General features: G+C 36.3%; 1 protein-coding gene and 1 pseudogene across 3 annotated transcripts; one reads left to right on the top strand and one right to left on the bottom strand.

The window, feature by feature from the left end:
- The first annotated feature begins 2,568 nt into the window (after positions 1–2,568).
- LOC108990711 (DExH-box ATP-dependent RNA helicase DExH10) lies at positions 2,569–15,044 on the top strand. Of its 3 annotated transcripts, none has more exons than XM_018964753.2 (17): positions 2,569–2,632; positions 2,994–4,200; positions 4,930–5,244; positions 5,381–5,485; positions 5,561–5,629; positions 5,851–6,018; positions 6,099–6,170; positions 6,269–6,385; positions 7,435–7,644; positions 7,763–7,921; positions 8,599–8,688; positions 8,816–8,908; positions 9,106–9,259; positions 12,424–12,572; positions 12,662–12,757; positions 13,846–13,938; positions 14,613–15,044. In XM_018964753.2, the coding sequence occupies exons 2-17, from the start codon at positions 3,097–3,099 to the stop codon at positions 14,721–14,723; spliced, it is 3,105 nt and encodes a 1,034-aa protein (XP_018820298.1). In that variant the 5' UTR covers positions 2,569–2,632; positions 2,994–3,096; the 3' UTR covers positions 14,724–15,044. The 3 variants fall into 3 exon arrangements, with proteins under 3 accessions (XP_018820298.1, XP_018820297.1, XP_018820296.1); XM_018964752.2 differs by having other exon boundaries at positions 2,582–2,632; positions 2,889–4,200; XM_018964751.2 differs by lacking the exon at positions 2,569–2,632 and having other exon boundaries at positions 2,685–4,200.
- Positions 15,045–15,369: 325 nt separating this feature from the next.
- On the bottom strand, positions 15,370–17,419 carry LOC108990707 (annotated as a pseudogene).
- Positions 17,420–17,639: the final 220 nt, after the last annotated feature.

The raw sequence follows: 17,639 nt of genomic DNA on the forward strand, positions 1-17,639 counted from the left end.
GTCAAATGAGGGATATTTTTGTAAAATAACTTATAAAAGTAACATAATTTTACATAAATACTCTTAATTTAACATACGATTGTAAAGTTGTAAAAAAGAGTTGTAAGTCTATCATTACTCTTTTTCAAAAGTTGATTGAACTGCTTGTATACTGTACTTATTGATTGGTACATTTAATCACTAAGAGTATTAGCATTGAATTCATCAAATTTATCTTCAAATTTTGATGAAAAGTACGTGTTTTTCATATATCTAAAATTTTATCATCCATAACTACACATTCAATTAGTTATTGAATTCATCAAAATAATAATATAATATTATTTTTTTAATAATAATATTTTTTTTTTTATATTTTATAATTACAATAATCATATGTTAATTAATAATTTAATTTGATTCTTATATTATTATTACAAGACAGTTAGAGATTAAACGTGAATAAAAAAGACCATTAGAGATTAAAAGTGAATAAAAAATAGATTTGATGAGTTAACAGTAGCTCTTTAAATTTGAAGAAACCTATACATTTACTGTAGCTCAAAGTTTTACATTTATCTCTTTGGCTAATCCAATGCAGCTCTCTTTTGATGAAATTTATCATATTTTATATTTAGTTAGGTTTTTGATGAAGCCAATACCAATGCTCTAAGTTGATAATGGCGGGACATATCACCATATTTGGTTGATAGAGTTCTCTTCTAAATTGAATTGGAGAAACATTTCTTCAAACAATGTATAAAAATGATAAGTGTCCATTGAGTATGTGACGTGCATATATTTTTAAAAGTGAAAGTTAAAAAATTGTCACGTGTCCATTTCTTCAAAAAAGAAAAACATTTGTTTCTCAAATAACTAAAGAACCTACAACAGTTCTTTAAAGAGGTTGTTTCTTTCAACTTGGTTGGGAGGAAAATTGTCCTTTGGACATAAACCATAAGCATTGTTTCTTAAAAAGTACATCCTAAGAACATACATGAATTTACTGCAGAAATGTAGGCCCTGTTTAGATTTAAAAAATATTTTATCTCATCTCATCTCGTCATTATAATTTTTTTAAATTTTTACATAAAATATAATAAATAATTCAACTTTTTTAAATTTCGAAACAATAATAATATTAAAAATTATTCAACTTTTATCTTTCATTTAAAACCATCTCATCTTATCTCTGAATTCAAACCAGCCCGTAATATGTAACCAATCTTGGTTGAGACAAAGTTTTCATCCAACAGCCAAATTGGCTTCTTTAAACCCATTTAAGAAAAGAATAATGATATATATATATATAAGTCCTATATGTACAAGTTTTACACATGTTTTTTTGTAAAAAAATGGATTCCATTATAAAAAAATGTGAAAAACTTACTTTTTTTTTTTTTTTTTTTTAATGAGATAAACTTTTTTACAAAAAACTTATAGGAAACTTGTGTATTTAAAACACATTCCTAGCAATACTTGAAAAGAAAATGGGACCTGGTTGGAGCAGTGACAAAAGGATGGAGTAAGAAAGGAATAGGACAAAAAGAAAACTTCGGCCTAGCCTATTCCTTTTTGACTCCCGTTTTTGGCCCATGCAATTAGTATCACTCCTAAAAAAAAATAGTTATTTTATTCTTAAATTAGTATGTAAAAAATACAATCTACATTACTTAAATAGTAAAATCTGATTTGTAAAATTCAAACTTTAAAATTTATCTTTAAAATTAAATTATACTATATAAATATAAATCAAATTATACTATATAATTTTTCTAAAAGATAAAAAGGAAAATCGATAGTTTTTTTTCTTACTTAATGGTTAATGATATATTTTTTAATAATACTATGAATTTTTCTTTAAAATTTTTTAAGGGAATTAAAAAAATGTATGTAAAAATGCCAAAAAAAAAAAAAAAAAGAAGATTACACATCTCGGGACCCAAACATGAGTAGACGTAGCACTATCCAAGATAAAATTGCTATGTCTCTCCGTCATGAGAGAAACACATACTTTTTTAATAAAGGGGACTAAAAATTGTTTAACCTGCATTTTTTTAAAAAAGAAAATACTCTAGTTATAAATAGATTACACAAAATTAATCTTATAAATTGACGTGACTTGACGTGTTTTGTTAGATTATAAAATTATTTTTATTGTAAAATAAATCTAATGAATTAGATGAAATTACGTCAGTTTATGAGATTATTTTTATATAATTTATTTCTAGACGTAAGAGTCCTCTTTTAAAAAACATGGACATGTTATATACTTGATGCACACTCATGTCTAAAAAAAATGTAGACTTTGAAATTTTATAAAAGTAATACTATATATAATTGTAGAATACATAAATATTGTATAGTAATTTTAAAAAAGAATGAAGTTTATTATTAAAAAATTAATTTTATTTATATAAATTTTATATTTATTCATTTTAAATTTTAAAATGATTACTTACACTCAAATATCATTTATCTTTTTATCAATAGTTTGGAGGGAAATATTGCGCCGACAAAATATATGGGCCTGAACCCAGTAATTGCAACGATCAAATATATTTTCCGCTCAGCCCAACGAACGGATATTTTGTAGTATTGCATAATCCCGCAATTTAATTTCGGCATTTCAGGTTCATTGTGGCCGTTGCAGGTATGCTGCTTCCCTTCAATGAAAAACCCTAATTTCCCCTTTCTCTTTTCCTCTTCTACGTATTATATATATGCGCTTGTTTGATATATGCATTTCTTATGTTGTTAAAAACTGTATGTACTTCAAACATAAGACTGTTTGGTAACTAAGAAATGAAGGAAAAAGGAAAGAAGAGAAGAATTGCTGCTTTTCCATATTCAATGTTAGCAAAGTATGATTACTTTCAAATAAGTTTTTCCTGTATGTGTCGATGCAGGCTTTCTTTTATGAATGAAAAATTCTGGAATCCGGACTAAGGCGTTAGTTCACTGTATTCAATATGAACCTTTTCCAATTTATTGTTTTGTGATTTGTGTAACAGATAAAAATCTTCAATATTTAATTTAAGGGCTCAAAAAACTTAAAACTGAGTTTAAGCCAGGTTGAAGTGAGTTTGAGAAGAGAAGTAGGTTTGATTTTTCACTATGGAAGAATCTCCATCCCTAGGGAAACGAAAAGAACCTGAACCTGAACCTGAAGAATCGAAGGTTGCAGAAATCCATAATCAAGGATCTGCTCCGAAACGACAGAGAGAACCTGAAGATTCAGAGGTCACTGAAACCATAAATCCTGAGTCTGTTGTGAATCGACAAAGAGAACCCAAAGAATCAGAGGTTACAAGGACACCTAATCAAGCTTCTCTCCAAAATAAAAGCAATTTGATGCGCACATGTGTGCACGAGGTTGCAGTTCCAAGTGGATACACTTCAACCAAGGATGAATCGAGTCATGGAACCCTCTCAAATCCCATATATAATGGCAAGACAGCGAAAACATATCCTTTTACGCTGGACCCATTTCAGCAGGTATCTGTGGCATGCTTAGAACGGAATGAGTCAGTTCTGGTGTCAGCGCATACTTCAGCCGGTAAAACTGCAGTTGCTGAGTATGCGATAGCAATGGCTTTTAGAGAGAAGCAAAGGGTTATATATACTTCACCATTGAAAGCTTTGAGCAATCAGAAATACAGGGAGCTTAGTCAGGAGTTTAAAGATGTGGGGTTGATGACAGGTGATGTTACTCTGTCACCTAATGCTAGTTGTTTGGTCATGACAACTGAGATTCTTAGGGGAATGCTTTATAGGGGATCAGAGGTTTTAAAGGAAGTCGCATGGGTCATATTTGATGAAATCCATTATATGAAGGATCGTGAAAGAGGGGTTGTTTGGGAAGAGAGTATTATTTTTTTGCCGCCTGCTATTAAAATGGTATTTCTGTCAGCAACAATGTCGAATGCCACTGAGTTTGCTGAGTGGATCTGTTATTTGCACAAACAGCCATGTCATGTGGTGTACACTGATTTCCGACCGACTCCTCTGCAGCATTACGTTTTTCCCATGGGTGGAAATGGTTTGTATCTTGTGGTCGATGAGAATGAGCAATTCAGGGAGGACAATTTTGTGAAGCTGCAGGACACTTTCTCAAAACAGAAACTTGATGTTAACAAGGGCTCTAATGGGAAAGCAGGTGGGAGGATTGCAAGAGGTGGGAATGCTTCTGGTGGTTCTGACATATACAAAATTGTGAAGGTGAGGCTTGCAGTTTCAAGTGCTAAATTTGTTTGTTTTTATACTTTCGGACCAGGTGGTCCAAATTTTGATGCTGTGATCCATTCTTTGTTTATTCTTTCAAATATTTCCCCTTTGGATTCGAGCAAGAAGTGTTAATGGGACAAATGGAAGGAACGCTGGTGAGAATGAGGCTTTGGGTGCAATTTTTTTATGAGAATGAGAGTTTAGGTGCAATTTGCTTTTTAAATATAAACAGTTGTTTGATAATTAATTTGACTATATTTTAGAATGGGGGTCCTGGTTACAGAATGTTTTAGTTCATAGCCTTTTTGACCCATGCTTGTAAAGGGCCTCTTAAAGGACTTTTGGGATACAAAATTTTCGTAGGTTGTACAGGATCTAGTATCAACACCTTTGCTGTCTGTTGTGATGTTATGAAGATTAGAAGCATCAGTAAATTTTTTCTGTGCTTCTAAGTGGTGCCCTCAGAAGTTTGATTGCCTTGCAATAGTTTATGAGTCCATTGTGTTGACATATCTAGATTGCCAACACTTACCATTGTTTATTTCAAGCTGGGGTCTTTATGTTCATGACCTAGCAATTATAATTTTAGGCAAGCAGATCTCCAGGTTTACTTCATATTGTAAGTTGTAAAGTCACAAATGTTGTCTCTGGTTTTATATTGCATAACCATGCATCTTGAATACCCTTGCTTAGTACTTGAATTGCTGTTTTGCTGAATTTCAGATGATTATGGAACGGAAATTCCAACCGGTGATCATCTTCAGCTTCAGTAGAAGGGAATGTGAACAACATGCGATGTCCATGTCAAAGCTTGATTTTAATAATCAAGAGGAAAAGGATACTGTGGAAGAGGTTTTTCGTAATGCAATTCTCTGCTTGAATGAGGAAGACAGAAACTTACCTGCTATTGAGTTGATGTTGCCACTACTTCAGCGAGGTATTGCTGTTCATCATTCTGGTCTTCTTCCTGTTATCAAGGAATTGGTGGAGATTCTTTTCCAGGAAGGCCTTGTAAAGGCCCTTTTTGCTACAGAAACAGTAAGACTTTCTCCAAGCATTTGTTTATTACCCCTCTTCCCCCTGCTTGCTTTGTTTCAAAATCAGTTTTATAGTTGCCTCGGTCTATATCTAAAATGCAGATTGATTAACTTTTTAATAACTTCCTTTGTGACAGTTTGCCATGGGATTAAACATGCCAGCAAAAACTGTTGTTTTCACAGCTGTCAAGAAGTGGGATGGTGATAGTCATCGTTACATTGGTTCTGGTGAATATATACAGGTGATTGAAGATTTCATTTTTTGGGATCTGGAGACTGCTTACACACTTGTATAATAGTTTTCAATGATATTGTAGATGAGTGGGAGGGCTGGGCGCCGTGGCAAAGATGAGCGTGGTATTTGTATTATAATGGTTGATGAGCAGGTGATTTTGTGGCTAGTTCTCGCTCTTTGTATTACATGATTATATGCATGCAAACTCTTTAGATCCTCCAAAACTTTCATAATTCTCATTTCATAAACTCTTTCAATTTGTGATGTTTTCTGATTCTTTTCATAGTCTCTTGTTGGATTTTAAAAAATGAGTGAGAAGACAATTTGGTCTTTGGTTTCATCAAATCAATGGTGTCTGCTTATTTTTTACAGATGGAGATGAACTCACTCAAGGACATGGTTTTGGGCAAACCTGCACCACTAGTTAGTACTTTCAGGCTGAGCTACTACTCAATTTTGAATTTAATGAGTCGTGCCGAAGGCCAGTTTACTGCTGAGCATGTAATCAGGAATTCATTCCATCAATTTCAGCACGAGAAGGTTTTGCTAAAACCTTTATTTCATTTTTATCATTACTGCTGCATAATGTTTGTTCGTTACAGTTTTTTTCTTCTGCATAGGCCTTACCTGATATAGGGAAAAAAGTTTCGAAGTTGGAGCAGGAAGCTGTGGTGCTTGATGCTTCAGGAGAGGTAACTTGTCACTCAATCCTTCAATGTTTTTTTTTTTTCTAATGTTTGTTTCAATTGTATATATTTATATATATATATATATATTTGTTTTTCTGTAGGCTGAAGTTGCTGAATATCATAAGCTAAAACTAGATATAGCCCAACTTGAGAAGAAGTTGATGGCTGAAATAACCAGGCCTGAAAGGGTTCTGTACCATCTTCGTCCTGGTCGGCTGGTATGTGATAATGTGGCATATTGGCTATCTTTTCTGTTTTCTTATAAAAAATGTTTTAATGGCCTGGGTGTTTTTGGGTTACTTGACCAATCCTAGCAGTGTTTTCCTGAACAGAACTGCTTTTTAAGGCAAATTTTGATTTTGTTACTTCTTTTTTTTTTTTTTTGTACTTTTTTTGTCAGTATGTAAGTTAATAAATAATTTTTTTTGATAGGTAAATGATTATAATATATTAATAAGAACAGGTATAGCCCAAGTACACAAGGAGTATACAAGAGATAACACCTATTTAGGAAGAAAAAATAGAAATAAGAAAGTCATGAAAATCAAGGCCATTAAAATCTACAGCTTTGGCCCAAGAAAATAAAGTTCAAACAAAAACCGATCTAATCTCCTCCACGCTCCCTATCTTCAAACGTCTGGTCATTTCGTTCCTGCCAAATGCACCAAAGAATAAAGATAGGAATCATCTTCCACACAGCTGAGATTTGTGGAATACCCCCCAGGTTCGACCAACATGCCAGAAGTTCGACCATTGTCGCATGTATATTACCCAGGCTAGCTCTAGCCATCTGAATGTCTATCCATAACGCTCTAGCAATCTTGCAATGTAGTAAAAGATGGTCTACAGTCTCACCACTTTGTTTACACATACAACACCATTCCACCACTATCACCCCTCGTTTCCTTAGATTATCTATCGTCAGAATCTTTCCCAGAGACGCAGTCCATGCAAAAAATGCCGCCCTAGGAGGGCCTTATTTTTCCAAATTCTTCTTCATGGAAAGTGATTATTTTGCGGTTGGGTGAGGGCCTTATAGAAAGAACGAGCTGAAAATATATCTTTTCTGGAAGGTATCCACCACAAATTATTAATAATTTAGTTGTCATTTTTTTTTCTGTGCATATTTTCTTGTAATTATCTTTAGTTTAGTTCTTTCTGTTTTTTAGTGCATAGACTGTCTTAGGCTATGTGTGGCTTCATCTTATAATAGTCCATGGTACATTTAAGCTCTTGTATTTGCTTGGAAGCGCTTTTCTGATTTCAGGTCAAGATAAGGGAAGGTGGAACAGATTGGGGTTGGGGGGTTGTGGTTAATGTTATGAAAAAGCCCTCCGCTGGGGTAGGTGCATTGTCATCACGTGGGGTTGGATATATAGTAGATACTTTACTTCATTGCTCACCAGGTTCAAGTGAGAATGGTTCACGGCCAAAGCCATGCCCACCTCATCCTGGAGAAAAGGGTGAAATGCATGTGGTGAGTTGAGATGTGCAGCAGTGGTATCTATAATTCTAGTTGTGGTTCAGTATAGTTATTTGTGCAACTCTATGAAATGATCGTTTGGGATTTTAATATCTATTTCTATTAACTCTAGGTACCTGTTCAATTGCCCTTAATTTCTGCTCTAAGCAAACTGATGGTATCCATTCCTTCTGATCTCCGGCCATTGGAAGCGAGGCAAAGTATATTGCTTGCCATACAGGAGCTGAAAACACGTTTTCCCCAAGGCCTTCCTAAGCTTAATCCTGTGGAGGTAACTATTAGCTGTATGCTGATCTTATGACGTGGCTGGTGTGTGTAGTTGTTTTGGTACATATGGGCTCTAGGATGTCATGTATCACTTTGTTACCATGGTTCCTATGTTCATGACCTTGAGGTGGTACGATAACCAGTGATGAATATTGAGAGCGAATTGCCCTCAACTCAGAAATTAAAATAGCATTTAATCAACATTTTTTGTTTATCTGATTTTTTTGGTACTAATTTAGGCAAAAATCTGATTTTTCTTGATCTAGCTGCATCTAAATTTGTTCTTATTAGCTCCATTTGGAGTCACATCTTATTTACATGTGCATAACGGAATTTCTAGTTGTTTCATAGTCGATATTTTTTGATAAGTTGGTTCATAATTTCTAGTTGTTTCGTAGTCGATATTTTTTGATAAGTTAGTTTATAGTTGAGTTAGTACCTCTCAAATGTTATGTTTGTTTAGATCATTTGCTTAGCTAGTATTTAATAGATTTTCTCCATGTACGCTCATTCTTGGCTCTTTCCAATTTCACTGTAATTTTCAGTTTAGCTTATAGTGTGTATATATATATATATTTAATTTATTATATACGTATTGAGATTTTATTTCGATGGAATCTGGGACAATGTAATGAAACTAGATGGGTTCTGCTATTTCCAAATTCTAATTTTGAAATGCAGGACATGGGCATTAAAGATCCGGAAATTGTGGAGTTGGTGAACCAAATTGAGGAACTTGAACAGAAGTTATATGCACATCCACTGCAGAAGGTTCATCCTATTTTTCTAAATAACTCCACTATTCTATTGTTCCATCAAGTTTTTGAAGGCAGCATGCTGCCTTATATTTTTCTTTTCCGTAAGGACTTTGTTTAACTATTTCATTGGGCAAAAATAGTCCCAAGATGTGCAACAGATGAGAAGTTTCCTGAGGAAAGCAGAAGTGAACCATGAAATTCAACAACTTAAGTCGAAAATGCGTGATTCCCAGGTATTGCGTTTCTTCGATGCTTCTTTGAAATATTTTCCCTTAGCATGTGGAGAATATGCTCATGTTACAAAAGAGTAAGGAAAATCATGCAGGCTTGCGTATTGATAGTTGTTAATGTTCAAAGATGTCTTCTAATCTTCCCACTTGGTCAATCAGCTCATGTCATCTATTGTTTTTGTCTCTCATCAATTTCGCAGCTTCAAAAATTCCGTGATGAACTTAAGAACCGTTCACGGGTCTTGAAAAGGCTTGGTCATATTGATGCTGATGGTGTTGTCCAGTTGAAGGGACGGGCAGCCTGCTTGATAGACACAGGCGATGAGCTCCTTGTCACTGAACTGATGTTTAATGGTACATGCACTGTTCTTTTTGTGGTCCTTAAAATCTTCTATTACTTCATGCTTAATATTAGTGAGGTTAGGTTGGACTGGCTGGCCAAACTGAAGTTAGCACATGCTATAAGATCAAGACTGATTTCGCCGAACTGGGGGCTCATAAGAAGGAAAAAGTACACGTGTCTTTGTCTTTCAGCCTGAAGTTTTAAGGCTGTGTTTGTTTTGTCGTTAAATGAGGAAAATAAGAAAACTTTTTTTTGTCAAAAATATTTTGGGAGGAAATAACTTACTTTAGGTGTTTGGTGGAGACCAAAAAGAAAATCTCGATAATATTTTCCAACATAAAAAACACAACTGAAACATCCCTCTCTACAACTAGAAACACCCAATGCTGCAGCAGGTATCATAGCAGCCAGAAAGGAGCTAAACAACTCAATAGACATTCTACATTTAAAAAGAAATCCCAGTAGCACAGCCATCATGTTTTGTCAGATAGAACGGCTAAAACTCATCAGATGCAGCAGCAACCAGAGAGCAAACTAAATACAACAGCAACCTGGTAATTGCCTGGTATAGTTGGAACTGCCGCGGGGAAGTTGACTGACTGCACGCACAGAAGAATCAGTCAGTGAAAATAGCATCAGATAAGAAGAGGAAAAAAACTAGGGAGCAAAAACTCAATAATAGAATTTTTTTATGAGTAAAAGTTCAATAATAGAATTGGAAACATAATTACCCCTGCAGCACAACAGTGACCACAGCAGTGTGACCAAGTTTGAAGCAAGATCAGATATGTAACAATGATCACAGCAACAACTTCTATGTGAATTAGCCATGCGATGGAAGAACTTGGTGCATTTATCCCCTTTTTTTTTTAACATTAAGCCCTAGATTTTTGTCTCCATGAAATCTCTTCAATTAAAGCCATCCTTTCAATATCCAAAGGTGACTTGCTTTTTGTGAGCCTTTTCTTCTTTTGAAAGCCCCCTCTCCTCCTCCACGTCCTCCAAACCCTGTAATTCTTTGAAGAGGTACATTTTTTTGGTGTTCTACATTCCCAAAAATCTGCTCATTCCACTTCTTCAAGTCTTCCTTGAGAACCTTTAGCTTACAAGCCAGCACATAACTTGGGTTGCCTTGTATGAGATAGGATGACCACCATTGTCTATCTTGCTCAACGAAGCCTTCTGATTTCAGCCACATGTTCTCAAACCTAAAACATCTTTTACCTCCCTGGATATCTCCACAATCAATGAGAATAGGGAAGTGATCAGAACATAACCTTGGAAGCCGTTTTTGGATTAGATCCGGAAAATGTGCTTCCCAATCGGGCGAAATGAGGAATCTATCAAGTCTTGACCAAGCTGGATGTTCTCTATTACTGGACCATGTGAGTGCCACCCATTAGAGTAACGTCTAGAAGATCTTGCTCATAAATAAAGTCAGAAAAGTCTGTCATTGTTGAGCTAGAGCTAGGACCTCCTAATTGTTTGCTTGGGAAGCAACATTAAAATCTCTCCCAATACACCAAGGAAGGCTCCATAAGCTACAAAGACCAATTAATTCTTCCCACGTGCCTCTTCTCTCGGTATTAGTATTGGGACCATAAACACCGGCAAAGGACCATTGATAACTATCTTCCACATTCTTGCCACTGTATATTACCCCCCACACTCATTCGTCTTTTCCACCACCCTTTTATCCCACATTACTAAGATGCCTACCGAAGCCCCCTTAGAAGGTTGATACGACCACCCCACATGACAACAATTCCACAAACTCCATATGATGTTACGGGAGATGAATTCCGGTTTTGTCTCTTGTATGTAAACATACAACTCCAATTATCAGCTACGAAGCTAATTTCGTACTTTGGTGCGCTTCTCTAACTCGTTCAACCCCTTTACTTCCTCGAGACTATTTTGAGCTTCTTAAAACCACCGATTTTGCCCTACCTTTCGTCCCACCACAACTCGCACTTCCTTCATAATTTGCCGAACAAGTTACTTTAATTCCCTTCCCCTTATATTTGGTTGAATGGCTCTTCTTGGCTGAATTGGACTGCCCATCTTCGATGGCAGCAAGAGCGCATTGTGATGTAGCCATGAGCTTATGGAATGATATCTTTGCTAGAAGGGTTGTTGACTTTTTGGCCCGCTGGCAAGGCATTCCAGGTAACTCTCAATTGTAGCTATATGGAAGAGGATACCGATCTGCACATGGTGGTCCATATAGATGGAGAGGAATGGTCGGAGTTTTGAGGATCGTGAACGGACAATGGACAAGATTAGAACTTTTTTTTCTTCATACTTTATTCTATTGGTCGATTGTAATAGACTTTAATGGCATGAATGTACATGATTTTCTTCTATTTTTGGATAGTCATGCATAGGTGTGGCTCTTGTATATGTTCCGTGTACTTATCTTCGCCTATTTTTAATAAAATTCTTATTTACTGATCCGAAAAAAAGAAAAGAAAAAGACAACTACTAGCAAACCAACACATAGCAGCAGCCCAGTTTGAAACAACTAGGGGATTGAACCCAAGAACAGATAACAACTGCAGCTTCAGTTCATACAAAACCCCAGTAGCGCAGTTCACACAAAAGCAACTTGGGAGGAAAACTGAGCAAACACTCGTAGCAGCACTTGAACACAGCAATAGCAGAGCTCTCTCATTGCCGGAAATGTCATGCTCAACTGCACTTTAGATTTTCATCAGGGAGCAGTATAAGGGAGGATTAGGGTGTAGGGGGCAGTGATTTTCAGATAGGGTTGGGGTAGGAGAGAGGTGAAGGGCGGGGTTGGGGGAGGGTTAGGGGTTGGTGATTTTTGGGAAGATAGGTGAGGGAAAGGAGGAAGCTGGGGGAGCGAGGATGCCTATAGGGAAAATAGCTTCTACCCTAGTGCAGCGTATGCCTTGTTGGTCCCAAAGGAAAACTTTTTGTTGGTCAACAGCCGAAGGAAGATATGTTTATCACATACAACATCTTAAAAGGCAGTAACAGTTGCATGTAAAGCATAAACAGTATTTTTAAAAGTTGAAACTTCGTGTAGTTGTTGGTTAAAGTTAAAAAAACTCTTCTTCATCCACACTTTCCATTGCTGCCCATAAATTAAGATTATCATGTAGCCTTGATATGATCATGAATTCTGAGTGTTTGTTTCTTTCTTGATCAGGTACATTCAATGATCTTGATCATCACCAAATTGCGGCTCTTGCAAGTTGCTTTATACCAGGAGACAAATCTAGTGAGCAGATACAACTGCGAACTGAGCTTGCCAGACCATTACAACAACTTCAAGAAAGTGCAAGAAGAATAGCGGAGGTGTTTAATTATTTAGCTCTTTTTTTTTCCTGTTCACAAATTTAATTTGGCAATTGAATATTTATATATAATTGTTATCTATGTTGTAGATTCAATATGAATGCAAACTGGAGATAAATGTGGAAGAGTATGTGGAATCAACTGTAAGGCCGTACTTGATGGATGTAATTTATTGCTGGTCAAAGGTCAGTCTATATTCGCATTTCTGGAGTTGCTGTTTGATGTTCATATATATATATATAGATATAATCAGTATATTATTAGTTCTAACAAAACGTTGTGGTCAAACAACCAAGCCGGTTCTTGTTGACATAATAACAGGTATGAAATGATCAAAAGTAAAATAAACTAGACTCATTTCAAGGTAACTACTAATTTGAATGTTCAAACATCCCAAACCTACAAGATCGGTATTGCTAATATGTAGAGTCTATTTGTGGATCTACTAATAAGTGCCATGTCGGCTTTGCAATTTTCAAGAGTGCCTAAACATAAAAACCCTCTTAGGAAATATTTGGGACTCACCTTGGAAACTTTTTCAAGATAAACTTCATAACTTAATCATGAAAGTTACCCTATATAGACTAAAAATAAATATGGCACAGGTTATGTTACTATCATAACTGACATAACATTTGATTGTCATTTATTTCAAAAGGATGTAGGTCTTGCCTCTATCGAGTGTTTCATGTGGGTACTTTAGAATTATAGAATTTGTCTATTACATTGGAACAACACCGCTAGCCTCTTATTCCTGAAAAACATGTGGGTATGCTAGAGTTGTAGAATAAATTTTATTACTCAAAATCGTGTGCAAATTTAAAATTCTAGGGGTGGCTGTATATATCGTTAAGGGTGTGTCAAGACTTGTAGAATATGTTTTACGGGGAGTTTTCCCTTGAATTACCTGATGTGCACTTGCAAGAAACTTCTTACCGGAGCCTGTGCACCCATTGGATTAGTCGGGAGTTTGTTTTTGGACAGCTAGTGCCAATAAAAAAATGTTATTTACTTGAAACAGGGAAAAAACAAAAAGCAAGGTTAAATAGAAGACCAAACAATAGCTGCAATATCAAATCAATTAATTTCTTTAAGTTTGTCACTTATCAAAAAAAATTTCTTTAAGTTTGTTTCTTTTAAGCAACCTCTCCCCCCCCCCCAAAAAAAAAAAAAAAAAAAAAATGTACATCTTATCCCTCTTCTTTCTGCTTTCGCTTCTCTTCCACTGTTTGCTAGTTTGGTACTGAGCCATTATGCTTCTATTCTTCTTTAGGGAGCAAATTTTGCGGAGGTTATCGAGATGACAGATGTTTTTGAGGGTAGTATTATTAGAAGTGCTAGAAGGCTTGATGAGTTTTTGAATCAGGTAAATTGATCAATCAGTATGATGTCATTCTTTCATTTTTGGTGTTGAGTTTGATCTTGCATCAGTCAGTGATGTTGCATTTGGCACATGAATATTAGTATGTGCAAATAAGAAAGAAAAATATGATAACTAGCAAGGTTTAACAGAGGCAAATAGCATGCAAGGGATGGAGGATGTGTAAAACTGAAAATCAAACACAAAATTAAATGGAATTGTCTGATAAGCTCAACTTGTGGAGCATGGAAGAGGATATAAGTTTATGAGAGTTTCAAAGTGAGAATCCCATCATTTTATTTGTTTGGTGAACTCTTTTCTTAGGTGAACTCTTTGCACTTGTTTCTCACATTTATAAGGAATAGCTAGTGTGTTGTCCCATTTTGACCTCCCATGGGTTTGCCCAAATGACAGTGGTTTGTTTGGGTTGTTAGATTTTTTAGCTAGCTTGGTGACTCTCTTGAAACCGTTTGTTTAACATGTAGTATGAAATTAGTGCTATTTAGATCTTGCATAAAATGTGAATTTCAGTTTCTTTAAACAGGTGCGCGCATGCACACACGTGCTTGGCCATATTTCCCCAACGGTTTCTTGTTTGTGTCTAAATAAATGATTTGATGCTGGAATTGTAAGTTTCTGATATAATGCTCTGTACTTGTGATTGCCTCTCCTTTTTTCAGTTGCGTGCTGCTGCTAATGCTGTAGGAGAAGTTGATTTAGAAAACAAATTTGCAGCTGCTAGTGAAAGCCTTCGCCGAGGTATAATGTTTGCCAATTCCCTGTATCTATAACTTATCTTCCTGCAGGCCATTATGTACTGTTTTAGTACATGCATCACTGGGGATGAAGATGCGTTGACCTTAGCAAATGCCAGATCAGCATGTGGGGGTATCCTGCTAGGGTAGGCTGGGCAGCTAGTTGACTTTGGTTTTTCTTCCCTCTCTTTCTTATTTGTTTTTAATTGAATTGAGTTCCTTGTAACAAGCTTTCTCTTATAGTTGTTTTTTTTTTTTCAATCAATTTTCAATCCACATTGTATTAAACAATATCAACAGTTTTCACATTTTATCTTTTTCTGTCATTAGGTAACTTTGCCTCTCCGGTTTTTCTTTTTTCCTTCCCATGGTCATTTATAATGCTTGTTTTCAGCACAATGTATGCCTGCCTTAATAATCTGTTGGAATTTTGAAGAACATAGGGTTTGAGGAAACATTTTACTTTTAGGTTCTATTTGGCACCTGGAGCATGAGAAATATGTAGAATACCGAAGTAATGAATTAATTACAAACATTTCCTTAAAAATTGAATGCAAACTCTTGAGTAAAACAGAACTAACCGGAGCGCGCTGCAGTTCCAGGTTATCTTTGAAACTAATGTTACTCTCTCTCTATTTCAATCAAGTGAGATTTACATGTGTATCATATGGTCCTCGTCCTTTCATCTCTTGAGTGCATGCCCTTGTTTACTCACAGAGGACTGGGAATGAATGACAATAATATGGTGAAAGTAATCAAAACAACAATGGAAATAGCACTGCCCTAGCCTTTGAATCTTTGGCTGTTCGTCCCGTGCCGTCACCGGATTGAAGATGACTGTGGAATGGTTTGCAATGTGCAAGCTGAACTGTCCCCCTTTTTCACTCACATTTATCTTCTCTATTCCATGCTTCTGCCCTCATCTCAAAACATTTGGCAATGATAAGGCCTAAAATTGGCAATGCAAGTATGATACCTGGGCAACTCCTCCTACCCATTCCGAATGGCAAGTATCGGAAATCGACTTTTCCGCCAGCCACAGTGTCTGTGCCACATTCTTCTTCATAGAACCTTTCAGGCCGGAATTCCTCAGGATTTTTCCACCATGCAGGGTTGTTTGCCAGCCACCAGGAATTGACCACTACCTTGGACTCTTTAGGAATGGTATAACCCCATAGCTTTGCTTCTTCAAGATTCATATGGGGTACAAACAAAGGAATTGGGGTGTGCAACCTTAGTGTTTCTTTTACTGTGGCCTGGAGATATGGCAGTTCGTGAAGGTTAGATTCTGTCACAACCCATCCGGTCGAGATTTCATTCCGGATCTTGAGTTGAACGGTCAGATTGTTTACCCGCTCAGCTATGGCCCACTCCATGGACCACAATGTTGTTTCTATTGCTGCAACATTGATGTTCTCCACTATGTATAGCACATTTTCTTCACTGATTTCTCCTTTCATCTGAGCATCTATGATGTGATCGATGGCACAACTTATTTCATGCTTCTCTCCATTGGCAACCATAATTTTTCTATTAACACATAAGAATAAAGAAGAAATCTTAGCAATGGAAAATACTGTTGAGTTCTGATAATCTGTTACAATATTGAACTTAGCAGTAATTAGTAGAAAAGAACAAAACCAGGGAACAAAATGAGATTACCTTCTTTTCTCGACAAAATAGTTGTTGAAAAATGCCAGCCTTCTACTGTGCAAATATCTGCACCTGTTCAAGTATCCCCCAAAAAATGGTCTAAGCAAAGGAATAAAATCTCCATAATTATACTCAAAACTCTAAGCCAACCGACTCCTTTCAGAGTGAAACCGGGTTGCCTCAATGAACAATGGGTCCTCTTGTGACTCAAACTTGGCATCAAACATCATCCGGTACATGACATTGTACAACTTCAATTGCAGCCGTTTTCTGATAACAATTCATTTAGTTTTCACTCTCATCTTTCTTCAAGTCATGAACAACTAAATCCATCTCTTCCTCCCACATATCACTATATTGGTGCACAACTTTATTAGTGAAAAATGGCACTGTCATGATGCGGCATATCTGGCGCCAATGATCACCATAGATCGTGAATACCATGTCTTGTCCATTACCTGTGAAAATATCCAAGACGACGTTACGTGGGCGGGAACCGAATTTGACGCCTCGTGTGTGGAGGACTTGGTTGGCCAGCTCAGGGTTGGTCACCACGGCTAAGTTTTTAGAGCCAAGTTTGAGTAGGAATACAGGGCCATAGGTTTGAGCCATGGTGGCCAGAAGGCAGTGGTTTAGATCATTGCCTACTTGGAGCCAGTTCCCAAAGATTGGGACAGAGAGAGGGCCTGGAGGGAGGGTGGTGTTGGAGGGGTTGGAGATGGAGTTCAAGTAATAGAGGATGAATGTGAGTAAAGCGAGGATCACTGGGAAGAAAGGTATAGAGAAGTTGGAAAATACAAGCTTGCAAACTAAAATAAGTATTGTTTTTTTTTTTTTTTTTTTTTAAGGAGTTAGGGTCATCTGTCCAACAGTGGTCCTTCTCCAATTTTATTAATAACCCTCATTTGTGGCGAAAGAAAACCGTGATTACAAATCAAGCATCTGGGGTACAAACTGAACCCAACATGCCAAAAGAAAACCAAACCAAAAGAAATAAAAACAAGAAACAACAAGACCACAAGCATAAGACAAAAACAAGACTAAATAATACGAAGCGAAGGCATCCCAGGGTAGTCCATGCGAATAAGGCCACACAAAATTTGGGGAGTCTCCATCAAGTGGGAAAAAACTAAATCACTACTAGAGGCCTCATGCTTGACTAACCAATCTGCAACTTTATTTTCCTCTCGAAAAACATTGTGAATTGAGCAAGTCATGGAAAAACATGGTGCTGCAACAAAGGTACTGCAAAGTATGGACTTTGCAAGCAGATGAGCCGTGCTCTTAATGTGGAGTTTG

This window comes from Juglans regia, chromosome 6 (assembly GCF_001411555.2).
Source record: "Juglans regia cultivar Chandler chromosome 6, Walnut 2.0, whole genome shotgun sequence".
Lineage (NCBI taxonomy): Eukaryota > Viridiplantae > Streptophyta > Magnoliopsida > Fagales > Juglandaceae > Juglans > Juglans regia.